Below are 18,847 nucleotides of genomic sequence, written 5' to 3' on the forward strand. Positions count from 1 at the left end.
ATTATACAAATGCCTAAAATATTTAGTACCAAAATGTGGCTGAGAATCAAGCAGTGCCAATAGTGCAAAGAAAAATTATATATATATATCACAGCTACAAACAATGCAGAGAAGGGTGGGTGCTGATTCTGAGGGTTCATACCTAACTTATGTATTATATAATATATCTTTCCTTCATCTGGTCAGGAGAGAAGTGGCCAGAGGTTTAATGTGGCAGGCTGGAAAATGTGAACCTCGTTCCAAATCAGTGTTTTATAATTGTGGATTAAAGGCAAAGAGAACTTTGAAAGCCTATCAAATATATTAAAAACAATATCCAACCCTCTGAGAAGTAACTTTTTAAGTCAATCTCTTTGTTCATTTAGGCATATCAAATGTTTTAGTCCACAAAATTATAGAGGGCTAAAATAGTGCCTTTTTGGTGACAGAAGCCATAAATCTAAACTCTATAATGCATACAAAATATGCAACTTTTGAAGAAAATGTGAAATAGTGCTCTACCAAAGCATGCAAAGATACACCAGGGGTTGGCTGCTTAATAACCCTACAAGGTGAAGCTCATTTCTAATATTTCTTTCCAATCAAACTAATCCAAGTGCGGCCCCCCCCCCAAGAAGTTCAAAGTTGTATAGAAATTTTAAGGTAGAAAAATACTTTGGATTAATCTATGACTATTTATATTATAGATGAAGAAACTAGGTTTAGATAGTAATTTGTTCAAATTACATCACCAGATAATGGTTCATTTGTGGTTAGAATCTGGGTTTTAGTCAAGATATTTTCAATTAAGGCAACTAAAGACGATACCACAGAAATGAGGCTTACTATGCGACAAAATTTCACCAAGGCAAAGAAAATCAAGATTGTCCTACTACCTCTCATGCCTCTGACCTAAAATTTTCTGTATTGGGAATTTTGCTCATCACTTATTTTGCATTACTATGAACTGCTATTTTATTACTCTGACCCTGTGATAAAGAGAGTTAAACTTCAAAAAAAATCAAAATATGTTTTGGTTCCCAGATCAGTGGTCTTTCTTTCTTTCTTTCCTTTTTTTAAAGATTTATTTTTTATTTATTTCTCTCCCCTCTCCCCCCCAGTTGTCTGCTCTCTGTGTCCATTTGCTGTGTGTTCTTCTGTGACTGCTTCTATTCTTATCAGTGGCACTGGGAATCTGCATCTCTTTTTGTTGTGTCATCTTGTTGTGTCAGTTCTCCGTGTGTGCGGCGCCATTCCTGGGCAGGCTGCACTTTCTTTCACGCTGGGTGGCTCTCCTTGTGGGGTGCACTTCTTGCGCGTGGGGCTCCCTATGCAGGGACACCCCTCGTGGCACGGCACTCCTTGTGCGCATCAGCACTGCGCATGGGCCAGCTCCACACGGGTCAAGGAGGCCCGGGGTGTGAACCACGGACCTCCCATGTGGTAGGCAGATGCCCTCTCCATTGGGTCAAGTTCGCTTCCCCGAGTGGTCTTTCTAGCATGCCAAGTAATTACAAGTATATCTACTAAAATCCAAACTGTTCTGGGAACTTAATTTTAAGTCTTATGAAAGCTGCACATTGCAATGGAATGTTATCATCATAATGACCTCTCGTTTGTATTATATTTAATCATCTCAGAACCATTTACAATGAATTATGTTTTTATAGTCATTATAATCTTGCTAGGTAAAGAGGAACTGTCCAATATCTCCACAATAGGACAGATGAAGCAGCTGAAACATTGAGTCTTATTGAGAAGCACCACCCTCCTCCTATCATCTCAGAAGGGTCTCTGGTTTCCTAGAAAAAGAAAATCATGGAAGATTTTTTGCTAATATATAAGTGCTACTATAAATCCGATTTCAAAAAGGTAAGTTATTCTTGGAGACTCTAACACCAATTTGAGACTGTTCCCCCCAGCTTTGCTAAATAAATTGAGGGGAGATGAGCATTATTTATGAATTGGAAGGGGAAATTTTAAGAGAATTTTTGTTTAAAAACAAGGTATAGAAGGAAAATAATATTTTGCAATGAATCCTATATGAATTTGAGGATATTTATGGAGATATTCCTTGTAATGTACTTATCTAACACTCCTCATTCACCTATATAAAACAGAAATAGTTCATCATAAATTTAGAGACTGTAAGAAGTGCTTTCATAAGAAGTTTAATTTCTCTTTTCTAATTTAAAAACGATTTTTAGGGAGGCTTAACTTAAAATACATTCCTAATTCCTATCTTTTTCAGTAAACATTTGAATGGCAGAGATTTATTTCATGAATGGCTTCAATTATGACTTCAAACACTATTTAAAGAGTGTTTATAAGCACTATTTAAAGCAAATTGAACACATTTTCTTAAATTTCCTTAACTTGAGGGTACAATGCATATGTCCTTAAGTATAATCAGAAGACTAATGGAATATAAATAAAAAGCTTGCACTTACATTACAACTCAAACCATGACTTTATTAAAAAGGAGAAAGAAAAATAGCACAGTGGTTTCAAATTTTATTTATCTGACACTCTAGCAACTTGTTTAGAATCTGTTATTTCTAAGTATTTATGGACCTAATAAATGAACAGTCTTTGAATTAGAAATCAGGCATATTACAAGTTAACATTTCCTCCCAGAAGAAAGAAACTGAAGAGGTTACTACAGTGCTATACTTACTATAGTACAGTTACTGAACAGATAGTTCTGTTAATCAATCAAAGTCAATGTAAGCATTATTTCTGTGGAGGACAAAATATCTTTCAGGTCAAAAGCTTTCCAAAGAGCAGCTTTGCTTCCAAATAAGGTAGTTATCTAAGAAAATTACCTGATGCTTAGGATTCCAAATTATTCAGATGAGTCTCTATCATAAACTCTTCAGTATAAACCACTGCATTTACATTACTGTTTGAGTTGTCTTTACTTTCAAAATGTAACTGTCAATAACTAAATTATTTATGATATGGCAATCATGAGATCAGAACTATTTACCTTACACTATTTCCACTATAAATGAGGATTTTTTTATAGCTTTAACATTGAGGTCATGGATTCATGGACTCCCAGCTACAGTGTGATTTATGCTAATGTTTTGCTATCAAATATTTACAGATCAAATGTCAAAAACAAAAAGGAGCTACTTTTGGAGACTTGTAATTATATCAACATTTAAGACAAATCCTACCTGATCACAAGGAGAACAGCATTTATTTGCCATTTTCATCTGTAGAGAAAGAGTAGTAAGGGGTCAGTGCAAGTATACTAATGCCATAATTTTTCAACCTGTCTTATTGGCAACTGAAATTAATTAGCCTCTCAAAGCATCCATGGAAACAATATTCCTTTGATGATGCATTCTTATCTGAACACCCAACCAGAGTGAATACACATTACAGCAGCAATCTCGTAACAGAAAATTCCTACATTCACATATGCAATTATTCTTTTTAGAATATCAGCATTTTCTGAAAGTCAAGGTGTGGCACAGCAGATGCTTACATTTCAATTTGAGAAAAATGGGGAGAATGACTTCTCCTTGGTGTAATCTTAATTATAAGGATCACATTTCATATTGTTCCTTCATTTAATTCTCCCAACAACCCTGCTAGGTAGGTATGATACTGTTTTCCAGAATTTTACTATTGAGGAAATGGATTCCCAGTAAAATAACGTGCCTAAAACTACAGAGTTGGAAATGGGGGAGCCTGGCTTTGAATTCACATTTCTGGTTTTAAAGTTTTTGAAGTTTTCCAACACTCTGCTCTGCCTGCTAGAGACAGTATGTGAAAAGCACCAGGAGTTGAAGGACTCTTGCTGTCATACATGTTTTTAAAAATATCAATCTAGGACGGTCTGTTTTTTTTTCCTCTCCCTTCTATCCATCCAGATACTTTGGAATTAAAAATGTCAAATTCAAGAAAATGAGATTTTAGAGGCTCTGGTACATCCTTATATAACTGAAAAATGAAAGCTTCTCCGGTCCACGGAATAGAAATCTAAAAATTTGATACTGTCTCAAATATTGTATTTTACTCAATGCCTACAAGTCAGCTCTCAGGAACAATCTAGGTTATGAAAAAGAAATGGGATACAGGGGTGCAAATGGATGGAAGGGTACAATTGCAGGCTGAGGTTGTGCCTCACAGGCTACATAGTGTGTTTTCAACGGTTCCCTTTTCCTACCTCTTCCCATTTGCCACTGAAATAGAAGCAGGAAGAGTGATGCAAATGCTGGGCTGGGAGGGAGTGAGAACAAGAAAGTTGTCAAAAGCAAACTTTAGCCAAGGGTTAATCGCTGCACGAGCCTTCCATAGCTGGGATCAATGAATTCACGGTCATCCTTCTGTCTGGTCAGACTCCTTCAGTGGTTGCTGAAAGTTCATTTAAGGAACCTTCATCCCATGGACATCTTAATCCCCACTTTCTCTTTTTATCCCCTTAAAAAAGACTCCTATTGACTCTGAACATCAGTCACTCCACTCAAGGGAACACAACACTTTTTCCTTCCTGGATGCCTGCAATAACATTTTGAGAATTTTTTTGTTATATATATTTATATAAATATACGTGCATATACATTCATATATTTTCATTACTTTAGAGGAATAATAGTCTTAGTCCAATTAGGTTTACCTGAAATAAAACTGCTGCTTGACATCAATGCATCTGGATAAAATATACTTATAATAGTAGATGCCTACAAATAGTGCCTATGTGTGCATGCATGTGTTTTTGGGAGCAAGAAAGGGAAAATAAACCTCTAGCTATACATATCCAAATGTCTGATCTAGCCTATCCTCTTGTGTTTGGAAACATTTAAATGACTTACTTTTTAACTTTTATTCAGAGGTCTGAAATGTTGAAACAAATGCATTCTCTTCTATTTTATCATTATGACCAATTACTTTCAGGTTAACAGTAAATAATAGAAACATTAATTCTTTATAATGTATGATACAATAAAAGAAGTGGAAAATGTGTGTGCTTACATTTTGAAGTGTCAGATCACTAACGTTTGCGGATACTGCCCTCAGCCACTCAGCACTCTCCTGGGGCGTATAGAACTGAAGAATGCCAGTGCTGACGCCATCCAAGGCAAGCACTTCAAACGCACACGACCTGCACAGACGAGACAAAAGCAACACTGTCCACAGGTATGTCAGAGTTCAGGTACAACCTAGTTGACCCACCGTTTCTTTGCCAACAGTGAGGAGAGTGAAGGAGCAATTTTTAAAATCAGATTTTAATTGCAGCAAGTGCTTCTACTCTGGGTTTGTGTACTATTGATCTATTATTTACTATAGAAAACACAATAGAAAATTGTAATCATATACATATTTTAGAGAGCATATTAAAGAGCTTTACTAAAATTAAATTCAAAACACCTAAGTCCCTCATTACTGAAAGCCGTTTTTAATTTAACAAAAATATGAAAGGCATTTCATAGTGAAAATAACTCTTGCTCTTGTAGAAATTTTGTAGATATTATCTTATATGATCTTCAGTAAATTATTTTGAAGCCCATCTATTACATTATTTAAATCTCTTGACACAGTGGTGATGGGGAAGAATCAAACACCATCTTTACTGAATACTGATGATATTTTACGATCACATATATATTTCTGATTTACAATACTGCTTTTGAAGAACTTGCTTCATTTTCTTTTTCATGAAAACCAAGCACCATAAACACAACCATGACAAATTACTTTTCAAAAAATTACCATTACACAATCATGATGAATCATTACAGCAAAATAATTGTCTCTAATTCAGTAGTTCTCCTTCCCTAACTTGTAAATTTTTAAAAATATAATAAGACTACAATATATATAACCTATGTAGCCTTTGCACCTCCATGGTGCTAAGAAAATACTAGAAAACAAAAAAATAAAACAAACATTTTTAAAAAACAAAGTCCACGCTAAATTATGTTCTTAATAATATTTCAGGTGACAGTAATCCACTGTTTTATTAAGAAACGAGGATATAAGGGAAGGAATAGGAAATGAAGACATTTTAAAACAATCTCACATACTCTTGAAGGAAGTACGTCAGATCAGAGTTTCCTCTGAATAAGCAACCTTTCTTTCTTAAAAACAAAGATCCCTGATGAAAAGCCATTTCCACCTTAATTTGAATTGCTTAAAATAGGACATATGATGGACTTATTTCTAGCTGATTTTTCTGCTTGGTGAAATACAAACCTGATAAATGAGAACATTTGAAAAGGACAATAAATGAGGTAAAAATTTCACTAAGGAAGAACAAGAGTAAACATGACCTGGTAGAAGAAATAACTGGAGAACCTACCAAAATACATATAATGGGAATATCAGTTGCAGAAGAGACAGCACGAAAGGAACAGAAAAAAATATTTGAAGAAATAATGGCTCAAAATATCGCAAATTTATTGAAAAACACTAATGTACATACTCTACAATAAATGGAAAGAGATCCACAAAGAGACACATTATAGTAAAAATGTCCAAAGTCAAAGACAAGGAGAAAAATTTGAAAACAACAGAAACCTCCCATCATTTACAAGGAAACTACAAAAAAATTAACAGGTAAAGTCTTGAAGCATGCAACAACACAGATGAAACTTGACATTATACTGACACAGAAGGACACAAAAGGACAAATATTGTATAGTCTCATTTATATGAACTGATTACAATAATAAGAACCAAACTGTACTGCGCTAAGAAACGTATACAAATGGAAACGCTATAAAATAAAATTGGGTGATAGGGAAGTGATAATTATAGGCCATAAGGATCCTGTTTGAGGTGAGGAAAATGTTTTAAAATAGATTTCAGGGGTGGTTGCACAACTCTGAATATACTAAAAGTCACTGAATTGTACACTTTATATGGGCAAATTATATGGTATGTGAACTGTATCTTAACAGGTCTGTTTTTTCAAAAAAGAGAAAAAGGAAGGAAATTAGAAATGGTAAATCTATTTTTTTTCAAGGATTTTTGCTTTTTTTTATAGGAAGAAAGAAGGGGCAGTAGCTGAAGGGGGCAATGGAGTAAAGTTTACTCATTTAAATAATGTATAATAGCATTTTTACAGTTATCTGTTTTCCCTAATAGATGTAAAAATGACCCCCTAATCTATCATTATTGAGTCCTTACCACCTTGAACAGTTATTGCTGGTAGTATTTATTACTCAATTAGCTTTTGCTGAATTAGGTTGAGTTGAACTGAAGCATGGCTAAATATATTAGTAATTTAGTAGAACTAACTGGCTAGAAGAAAAAAAACCTCAAAACAACAAATTGATGCAAATTCAGAATTCAGCAGCTCATTACTAATGTACTAGGTTCTAAAAGTGCTAGCAAATCTGCCTCTCTGTTCATTGATCTCCTACTCTTTCTATCTGGGAGAAAGGTTTCCTTACCTTCTTCATCATTTTGATATTCATTTATTTGCCCTCAGAAAAACATCATTTGATAAATAACCCAGAGATAGCATTTCAAGTTTCGTTTCTGCTGTGCTCCTTCCAAAGTTCTTTGAGTCTAAAAATGCTGGGGGATGTTTCTCTGCAATTTGGTATGATGTACCACAGAAATTCAGTGCTTAGTAAATACTGAAGAAACCTGACAACTACATTTTCTCCATCTCGGTACTTATTAGTTTTCATTAAGTTAAATGCTAACAAAAAAATTGGATTGTCGTCAACATTTCTCAACTTAATGTTAACTAGTGTAATATATACAACATCAGGCTGCCCTGAATTTCCTGTTAAAAAGCTGGATCAGTGGGTCATTATTAACAACAGGTAAGTACCATGGCTCCCAGATATGTGAGTTTAGAGATGATTATTTTTAGGTATCTTTTCTTTTGAACTACAGCACAACACACATAAGAGTACACAAATTACAAGTGTTTATCTTGACAAACCCATAAATTAGATATGCCTGGGTACCTAGCATCCAGATCCAGATAGGAAATTTTAATAGTGTATCAACAGTCCCCTAGACTCTCCCTCCCTCCAACGTACCTTTTCCCCTCAAGGGTGGCCATCATTGTGACCTTCAAGACCTTATATTAATTAGCTTGGCCTATTCTTGAACTTTATCCTGATGGACTCATAAGTCCTCTCTTGAATTTGGTTTCTTTCACTCAACAAGATGTCTGTGAGATTCATCCAAGTTGTCGCACATCATTACGGTTTGTTCATTCTCATTATTGTATATATACTTTTCTTGTAAAATATATACAAATTTATTTACAAATATGTAAAACTATTTATGTTTTACTGTTAGTAGATATTTGAGTTGTTTCCATTTAGGGAAGTTATAGATAATGTTGCTGTGCACATTCTATGTTTGTTTGTTGTGGTTTTTTTTTTTTTGGTGAATATAGGAATATATTTTTTTCTATTGTCTGTGGTCTATAAATGGAAAAGCTCAATCATAAGTTATATATGTATTGAGCTAAATTTTTTGTTTTCCAAAATATTGTACTATCAGGAATATGGAAGAATTTCAAATGTTCCTTATCCTCACCAATACTTGGTATTGTCTGTCTTTTCATCTTTATTACTTCTGTTGTATGTATTGTAGTTTCAATTTGCATTTCCCTAATGGTCAGCAATATATATGCCAGAGTATCTAGTGTATTGGTAATTAAACATTGGAAATGGTTAATATGATCCACACCATAATTACTACTATCCCGTCTTATGAAAAACTATAAGCAGTATGTTAGGGAGAAAGATAGTGGACTCAGGCCCCATTCATGACCATTTATTATTTGTGTGGTCTTGAGAAAGAGATTTAGGTTTTCGGCAATGAATCCATGAATCCTAGAAGCTCATGGTACATGCACAGTATGTAGAGAGTTGTGTTTTACAGTGAAGCAGGATGAGGTTTGAGCTAGAGGTTCTATGTTTTGATTCTATCACATTTATGTTTTAACGTTATGAGACAAGCTATCATTCAACCTCTGAGAACCATTTTCCTCATTTATGTGATTGGCCTTCAAAATGCCAATTGTTTCACAGAACAGAAATATTGTAAGAAACAAATGGAATAATGTAAACAGTTATTTGTAAACTCATAGGTAGTGTGTAGTAATTATTATTAAACACCCAGTAAAGTTATCTGTCAAAGCAAGCAATGAAAATTGCAAATTATGTACACAGAAATGGTGAATGCTATTGGTAAAAAAGCCAATAGATACCATAATAATAAAGTATGAAAATAAAATTTAAAATTTGTTTTGTTATAAAGCAATACTAGATAGTGTCAGTTACACAAATTATTTTGCATGACTAACCGCTAAATTATTCCTACTAACTTTCAGATTAATTCTGTGGTTTCTATCTTCTCAGTATTTCACTTATATTGAATTTAAACCTCTCTATCAAGTCCCTTTCTCACACTGCCAGAGAGGCAACATTATATTTTAGCTCACATATCCATTGCTCAGTACCCAGAATGGTGTTTGATAATCACATGTTAGATTTTTTAAATCAGCAATTAGAGTTACCTATGTCTGACGTTCCTGTGTGGTAGCCATTCCCACAGCTATCATTCTCATACAGATCCAGTAAAATGTCCTCTTCCTGCCCCTGCAGGCACTGTCAACTGGGTGATGACAGTACCCTTAATCCTATCTGCACCTCTGTAAGCAGTACCTTCAAAGATTCCACAAAGTTCAATAATTACCATTATTAATCTAAAAATAGGTTCAATGTGTCACCTACTTTATGCTACAATTGACCATGTAGACTATATCAATGATTTTTAAAACTGAAAATTTAGGTAACTGTTAAATATCCTTTTGGTCATGACCAATGGAATCTTCCAACCTCTTACTTCCATTGTGCTATAGAATTTTTTTACCTAGCCAAAGTATGACTCTTAAGAACTGAGAATGTTTACTTGCCCTCAAAACCTCAATGTCAGGGAAAAAATGACTCAATGTCAGAGGAAGTGAACATGAGGTTTATTAACAATCTTTAAAACAAATAGTATAGTTTTAAAGGCAAATACATTCAACCTTTAAAAATTAACCGAAGACTTTATCCCTAAATTATAGTTAATGACCATATACACATGACTGTATATTATGACCATAAATAAATGACCATACGTTGTCATTCTATTATAGATTCTTGCCACCATTTATCTCTTTATGCCTGTGCAGTAACTTGGAACAAAAGGAGTGCTTTCATATATGCCTGTTTTCTTTGTTTAGCTTTAATCCTACATGTTTTGGAAGCTGAGGGATAGCATGGATATTTATTTTAGCTCATGAGTAAGATTCATGATTATCCACTAAACAAAATGGGGGGGGGGAATGTGTATCTTTTCCAGAATTTTAAAAAAATCATCAAATTGTTCACAGATTACAATTCAAAACTGTTTCCATAGAGGGGATATAACCTTTTAGTATAAGCCAGAGAACTGTTTTCTTGTTTATTTCACTAATACGCAGTGGCATTTCTATGTATTTCATATTAAATATTAGTGAATAGGACTCATTTAAATTCAGATACCATGTAGTCAATTGTTTATTAAGAAGTTATTATCACCATAAAATTCACAGTATAAACGAAGTGTTCATTCGAGATGGACAGAAGTTCAGCAGGTCTAGTGAAGAAAGATAATTTCTCCTTGGTGGCGACTAAAAGTTTAACTTGGCATCCTCCTTCTATCACTTTCTTTTGCTTTCAGGAGACCAAGGTCCGAGTCTTCTAGCCCCCTGCCTTCCCAGCGCAGGTACTTCAGACATATGGAAGGTAGAGTACTCCATCCAAGCCATCCAACTGAAGTTAGAGGGTGGAACAACTGAATGTGATCTTTAGTAATCATCTAAATGCCTTCTGTAGCAGTTTGATATGGTTATGAATTCCATAAATAGATAGTGGATTATGTTTTTAAACTAGTCTGTACCTGGGCATGATTAAATTATGATTAAAGCTTTGATTGGGCCATGTCAGTAGGGTGTTGAGTCCCTGCCCCTTGGTGGGTGGTGACTCATAAATAGAAGACATGGCAAAGGACAGAGTTGAAGCTTTTGATTTTTGAGTTTCTGATGTTGGAGTTTTGATGCTGGAGTCTTGAGCTGGAACCCAGGAAATAAGCACACAGAAGAGCTTGGTTGTGAGGAAAGAGAAGCATGCCCTGGGAAGAGAGGAATCTTAAGCCAAGAAAGCAGCAAGCTCCAGGAAGAGAGGAGCACAAGAAGCCTGAACTCTTGGCAGATGTCAGTAGCCATCTTGCCCCAACAGGTGGCAATACACTTTGGTGAGGGAAGTAACTTATGCTTTATGGCCTGGTAACTATAAGCATCTACCCCAAATGAATACCCTTTATAAAAGCAAGAAGATTTCTGATATTTTGCATCAACACCCCTTTGGCTGACTAATACACCTCCTATTGAATAAAATGAATATATACCTCCAGGGATCTGAAAAACATTCATCATGTTATTATGGTTTGGATGGGTATTTGTTTTCCTACTAGATGATAAGCTTTATAAAAGCATGTTTTTGTTCAGTTTTGTTAATTTCATCATGTCCAGCATCTTCAACAGTACCTGGCAATAAAAGTAGGTGTGCAAAAATATGTGTTGCATGACTAAATACTTGAGAATATCCAGTATGACTTTAAAGTGCCTGAGTTTGTCATCTGAATGGTTAGAATTTCTTCTAATGAATTGCCCCTTACTTACCAGTAGAAGAATCAGTCTATCCCCTAAACTCAGCCATTCTGTATGGTTTTTAATCTAAAAATAGGTATAATAAAGTCCTGCATTACTGAGTTAGGAGAATGAAATTGAGATAATGTATACAAAGTGGTTTGCACTATGTCTAGCACATGTTACATACAAAATTATTGCAATTATCTGATCTTCTGGGGAAAAACTACAAAAGAGGGCACTGATTGCATTAAGTAGTTTGTATTTCTTTTAATACATATGCTACTAGGGATACTTTAGGAATTATAAGAAGGAAGGCATTCATGATGCATGGACTTTTAACACATAATAATAACAACTAAATCATAACAATAACAGCAATAACAAGAACAAGAATTAGAGGTTATTATTTATGAAGGGCTTACTTTGTACCAGATATTACATTAAGGAATTTACATTTCTAATTTAATTAATTCTTACTGCCATCATATGAAATAAGCTTTATTATTTCAATTTCTCAGCATAAAAACAATGGTATAAAGACACTGTGCACACTGCACCAGGTTTGGAAGCTAATAAGAGGAAGATTCTGAATTTAAATGCAGATAGTCTGACTCCTGAGCTCATGTACTTTGATCCAGTATAATTACCTTCAAAAATGAAATTATTATGTATTTTAGTGCAGTGCAGTGCAGCACAAGTACGTGGATCATAGCTTATAGTTATGTTTCTCTGTTATTTCTGCATAAGCAAGCCCAACTCTTTGGTTTACAACATCCAAAGCAGGCACTTCTATTTACCAGGCAGGAAGTATGATAAACTACTGTAACAGAAACATGTACCTTGATATTTTTTTTCCACATGATAACCTTACACATACAATTATGCCTGAAGCTTCTCAGGTAAAAGAAAAGTCTTTTCTTTTCTTTAAATCTTTCACGAACTTTCCAGCCGCCTAACATCAAAGATGCCAGCACATATTTCTTCTGAATCCCTACAACACTACTGTATATATTATCAAATTGTGTTTAATATACACAATTGGAAGAGTATAACATTATGGCATATATATGTATATATATTTATCTAACTTATTTTTCTTTTCCCTTTTCATTCCAAAGAATAAAACTAGAGAACAAAAAAAAAAAAAGACAAACCAGAATTACAGAATTAAAATATCTATATCAGAATATCCTTGGCATAAATCAAGCCATGAAAATTATCCCAAATATTTAAAAATGGATACAAAATTGTACATTCTGACTATGAACAGCGAAACAATAGAATAATAGCTAGCACCCTCAAATCTGGAGCTAACATGAGCTCCTATCCCTTGTTTTTTGTTACACACAAGGCCAATAGATTTTCCTTAAAATGACCTGGGGTAAGGATCAGGAAGGTATAGTATCTGAGATAACATATAGGATGAAACTTAGGAGTTTGTTTCAGAAAAGGAGGCACTTAGCAAGCTACCCTGATTTTAGCTATGGCTCCTAATATGCCAGTACTGAAGCCAAAGGAAATGACACTAATCGGCCTTCAAAAAGCTAACACGTTAGAATGAGAAAAGGAGGCAAGGGCCGAGAAGTAAAAGAAATGTCACCCCACCAAGGCTCATGAAACCAAGAAACAACTGAAACAAGAGTAAAGATGGCATTCTATTCTAGGTTCTTTCATACTCACTAGGGACCAAAAATCAGTATTACTTTTTAAGAGAGCATGGCGGCATGAGGTGGTAAAGAGACCTCATAGCAGTCAACCATTACGAAGGCTTCTAGCTCTAAAACCTTGTGATTCTCTTTCACCACAGAGGCATCTCTTCCTACGTAGTGGAGGTTGTGAAATTGATTGTGGAAGAGAAATTCATGTGTTCATACAGTACTATTCTTAGAACTGGGAGATAGAATGACGTGTTAAAACCACAGACTTAAAGAATCAGAAAGACCTAGATTTCACAGATGCTGCCACTTATCAGCTGTGTGACTTAGGAAAACCATGTAACCTCTATGGGCTCTCATCCTCATTTTAGAAATGGGGCAGTACTATCCGACATAGAGGATTAACAAAAATGAAGAGAAATGGTCACCCATTGCCTGGAACATAACTTAAAAAAAAGTCGCAACCATGAGAGTATAGTGCTAGAATTATCGTAAAATTTTCATAGATAAATATATGGTATATATAGAATGTATGTATATACATATTCTATATATATAGAATGTATGTGTATATATTCATATGTATACGTGTATATATGTATATATGAATATACATATATATGAATATACATGAATATACATATATGTATATGAATATACATATAGAATGTATGCCTATATGTATTTTTGTTTTGTAAAAGTATTATTGTAAAATATACTTATATCTCAGAGAAAACAGTTCAAGTAGATTAAACATATTAAAGACATTTGGAAATACTTCAATAGAACAATATTCAGGCTCTAAATAAAATGGAAATCTGTGTATTGGGTTCACTCTTAAATACAGCCATGCAGGTCCATATTTGCCTAGGCTTATGTGAAAAATACAATACTATAAGGCAGAGATTTGAAGGAAACTAAGTTGTGCCTAAATAGTAAGAAGTTCAAAGACTGTCTTTCCCAAATTTTGCTACCAATAAATAATACTATTGATAGTAGATGCTGAAATGAAGACTCCACCTCTGCAGAAAACAAGACTCTCATATTCTAAGATGGGAAGATGACAGAGATTAATTTAATTTGTTTTTCTATATCCCCCAACTATCTTGTGAGCTCCTTTAATGCTACGACCAGATCTTATGCCTCTATGAATCTCTTGTACCTTCCTAAGTTCTTGCATAGTAGATGCTAAATTCCTGCTTGATGAACAAATACCTTAATTCTGCATTTTCTTTTAAAAACAAAAAATCCCAGAAAATCTCTTATAGTGATGATGAAATAGCTCTTATAAAAATCTGCATTTATTCAAAATGCAGAGGGAAGGATATTAGTAAATCTATAAGGCAAAGGACAAGCTGATTCCCAATAAATTCTTGTGTTTTAGACAGAGGACAGGTTTCGGTATCCATCTTTTGTCCTGGAAATTAAAGTTGTTGAAGTTGCTAAAGATACATGCAAAACATGTTTAATTATCTTGATTACATTCTTCATATTTGAACAAATGATCATAAATCTTAAGTTCACATTTACATAATGACTGAAATTATTTTTTAAAAATTCAAAATACTCTTAACTGAAAACAGAAATATATTTGTCTTATAAAAATAAAACAAATTCTAAAAGATTCTTACATGGCTAAATCCACTGAAACTGCTACGTCTCAACATTCAGGTTTTATAACTATTTTAAATAATGGAACTTGCAATTTTATCCTATAGTTAAAGGAAATAAGTTTAACAAAATCATCGCATCTGCTACCAAAGTTTCCTTTAGTCTTCGGTTGCAGTGTCCCCAAAAAAGCTGACTTCAGAATTTCTCCCACATGTATATAAGTCACTTCTATGTCCATGAGGATATTTATCCTTAAAGGCTTTGCTTTCATTAAGAAACCTTTTAAATCCTTAGATAGCTTTTTCAACATTACTAACAGAGGTCATTTTTAATAGAAGCAGCTGCTACACCAGCATATGTTAGCAGGCACCAAGGGAAAGTAAAGATTACATATAGTTCTACTTCTGTATCTCTTTCTGATTTAACTACTGGCTGTATGACTACTGAAATGGCACAATCTATACTGGAGAATGTTCTATGTAACAAAATTCCTTCCTTGAAAAATATAACTTTCAATTACACAGCTTTCCAGATTCTCCAATGCTGGTTAAACTATATTTTTAAATCCAAATCCATATTATGAGCTACATAATCCATATAGATTTCACCTACATGAATAATCTATTAGACTACCTTCAAGGGAATTGAATCAAATGAATGTTTTAAAAATAGTCGAGTTTGGCATTGAGTAAACGTATTGGTCAATAAACTTACTTTCTCACTTTTTAACTTTCAGTTTTATTTGCATAATAAATTGCTTTAAAATAGCATATGACTCTTTCATTTATTTTTAGAAGGATAACTCAGGAATTAATTTAGGAGAAGACACACATGGAAAAACAGGTAAATTTATACATTCCTTAGGATATACATTTCTTGCGGTGAATGAGATATTGGACAAAATATTCTAAAGACATTAAAAATTTTAAAAAAGTATTTTATTTCACAAAACAAACACTGAAGCATTCAATTTATCAGGAAACTGAAGCATAGGTGGATGAATCAATTTATCCAAGGTCACAAAGTCAGAACATGGCAAAGGTTCCTGAACACACACACACACACACACACACATTAAAAAGAACTTGGGTCTCTGATTAAATGACACCTCTTCTTAACTATAACATTATAATGCCTCCAGAAAATTGCATACTTTAGGGCACATGTAATGCTGCTATTATGACTATGTAGCACATTCTGTCCATCTTTGGCCATATATTTTAAATATATATTTGATTGGGTATTTAATAAAACTCAGTCTTTTGGAACAGTCCTGTGCATTCTGAGTTATCATTTCTTATATTCTTTCTCTTGGGAAAGAAATCTTGTATCTGATAAGAGAGCTGGAGAAAAAGGCAAACAGCTCCCTTAGAATATCTAATAAAAGCTTGGAAACAAGTTTGAGTCTAGGTAAATGTAAAAGTATAGATGCCGGTAAATTATTCAGCCAGGAGAATATTTTACCTTCTTAGATAGCATTGATTACAAGATGAAGAGAAAACTTGACTGGATTCTGCAGAACACCATTTGAAGAACATGTTATTAACTTCTCACAAACTATAGATGTTTTGTATCAGAAAGCAATTGGGAACACCTAACATGATAAGCCTGGGAGTGAAAAGGAGAGTCTGAAACATCTGAGTTTCCTGGAATAAGAAAAGAGTGGTTGATGATGAGGAGGAGGCAGGCATTTTGTCATAGGAGGTAGAGAGGTAAAATCTTAGGATCTGGGGAAGACTATTAATACTGGTTGTTTTATTCTGCTAGGCAGCCGAAATGCAATATACCAGAAATGGGCCAACTTTTCACAATGGGAATTTATTAGTTTACATTTTACAGTTATGAGGCCACAAAAATGTCCAAACCTAGGCACCATCAAGGCAGTGCTTTTTTCCCGAAGACCTGCTGGCAGTGATCTTGGACTCCTCTGTCCCATGGCAAAGCTCCTGGTGGCCTGTGCTGGTCTCTGCCCCTTCACTACTGGGTTTAGATGCTTTCAGCCTCTTGGCTCCCTGGCTTTCTCTTTGTGTCCTGTAATTTTCTCTCTCTCCTCTCAATTACATTCTCTTTTAAAGGACTCCAGTAAGAGAGATAATACTCACCTGGGCCATGCCTTGAAGCAACCTAATCGAAAGGTCCTTAACTGAAGTAACCTCATCAAAAGATCTCACAGGCACGGATCAGCTTTAAGAACATGATTTTCAGGGGTAAACACAACCACAAACTACAACACTGGTAAAGGTCACATTGAAACATGCAGGGCCTCCTGCAAAGCAAAGGCAGGAATAAAAGGACAAATAAAAACAACCCTAGTTATTGAAGAGGGCGACCTCAGAAGTAGTTAGACAGCCTAATAGGTAAGTAAGAGGGCACTCCCATCAACCACCATCCCTAAAGCCTCGGTTAATATCCATGGAATAAGATTTTGCATTAAGGGTTGTGTGCACCCTAGATACAGCTTTATACACCACAGTCTGCCTTAGAATCATCCTTTCTCTGTATACTTTCTCAGGGAAACTGTCATGCACATTATTATGTTTCTTTCATTTGTGATTAAATTCTTCCAACTTTAAAATCCTTCCCTATTTATTTTCATTTCAAACTTGGAGAGCGCATTAAATCTCCACACACAAAGGAAAGAGAAATCAACTTAGTATTCAGAGGGGGAGGACTTGTGATGAATTTATCTTGCTTGGAAAAGAAGAAAAGATCTTAATGTCCAAAAGCCAAGATTTTGTATTACCTGTCAGTCGACAGGGCACTAATCCCTTGTAGTCAAATGAATAACTCTTAGAGATAGAAATAAAAGATACTACATTGAGAAATTGCCATTTGATGCACTAAAAGAGAGAAAGAAGGAGACAGAAAGGGAAAAAAAAGACCTCACATAAATGTTTTTTTTCTCCTGAGGCAGCAATATATAGTAGAGATAAGGACTACTCTGAAGAGAAAGCACATTTAGAAAAAAGATTGAAATGTTGCCACTGATACTGTTTGCATCAATTACTCCTGAAGAGCTTTTTTGAATTCCCAGAAAAAGAAAAAAAAATGGGTGTAATTTCAATGAGGGAGCAGCTATTCAGAGTTGATTTTCACATTTGCTGAATGGGAGAAGTAGAATTAACTTACGTTTGTAAATCAGCAATATTTGTTCTGCAGTAACAAAATCTTAGAAAAGTGATGCAAAAGTAATCATTAAAAAGTTAGCAGTGCATATTCATAAATCCATCAAAGAAATTCTTTGTGGTTTTCATTGCAGGTTATAGAGACTGATAAGACTTTAATAACTCAATTTACCTAAGTGTCTACTGAGTGAAAAAGACCTGTGCTAGGGACCATGAATGATATTTAGCTAAGTAAGAAATGGACTCTGCCTGGAGGAGTTAAGCAATGATATCAGGTGGACATTATATTCATTTGGATATATACTGTCAGCAGCACGGGGATAAGCCCCTGAGTAAGGAGGTGGAGAACTTGAACCGAGATGTTCTCACTGCACACCCTCTCAACCACGAGGGAAAGTTCCTGAGTCTGGGTCCACAGGGACACCGTGGAAGGTAGAACGGTACTTAATAACACATCTATGTGGAGCTGGGTTATATGGTCCAAGATTTAGAAAGGTATACAGAGAAAGCATGGCAGAAGAATATGTTATGAATATTTTAAAAATTCAGTTCTCGATGCAGAATATTCTTATTTCTATATTAATGGTGGAAAATTTCAGGTCAAATATAGGCTCTTTGTCACCCAAGAATACCGTTGGCTCTATCCAGAATTCAAGCTAAAGTACTAAGCTGTTGCTATCCCTTCATTATCTTTTCTTTTTATATATAAATGAGGGTGTCATACTTTCTAATACTTTTATTTATATGCCTCAATATTTAAGAAAGCATGGTTTCCATAAGAGGACAGAAGGATTTCCAGGTCCTTACACACA

General features: G+C 34.6%; 1 protein-coding gene across 1 annotated transcript in view; it reads right to left on the bottom strand.

Annotated features, from left to right (window-relative positions):
* Window positions 1–18,847, bottom strand: part of SNTG2 (syntrophin gamma 2) — a 330,881-nt gene that overhangs the window by 147,272 nt on the left and 164,762 nt on the right. Inside the window, exons 10-11 of the mRNA XM_071211871.1 lie at window positions 4,966–5,095; window positions 3,162–3,200 (exon numbers count right to left, since the gene is read on the bottom strand). Of these exons, the coding sequence (XP_071067972.1) occupies window positions 3,162–3,200; window positions 4,966–5,095 (169 nt within the window). The remainder of the gene's footprint in view (window positions 1–3,161; window positions 3,201–4,965; window positions 5,096–18,847) is intronic.

This window comes from Dasypus novemcinctus, chromosome 25 (assembly GCF_030445035.2).
Source record: "Dasypus novemcinctus isolate mDasNov1 chromosome 25, mDasNov1.1.hap2, whole genome shotgun sequence".
Classification (NCBI taxonomy): domain Eukaryota; kingdom Metazoa; phylum Chordata; class Mammalia; order Cingulata; family Dasypodidae; genus Dasypus; species Dasypus novemcinctus.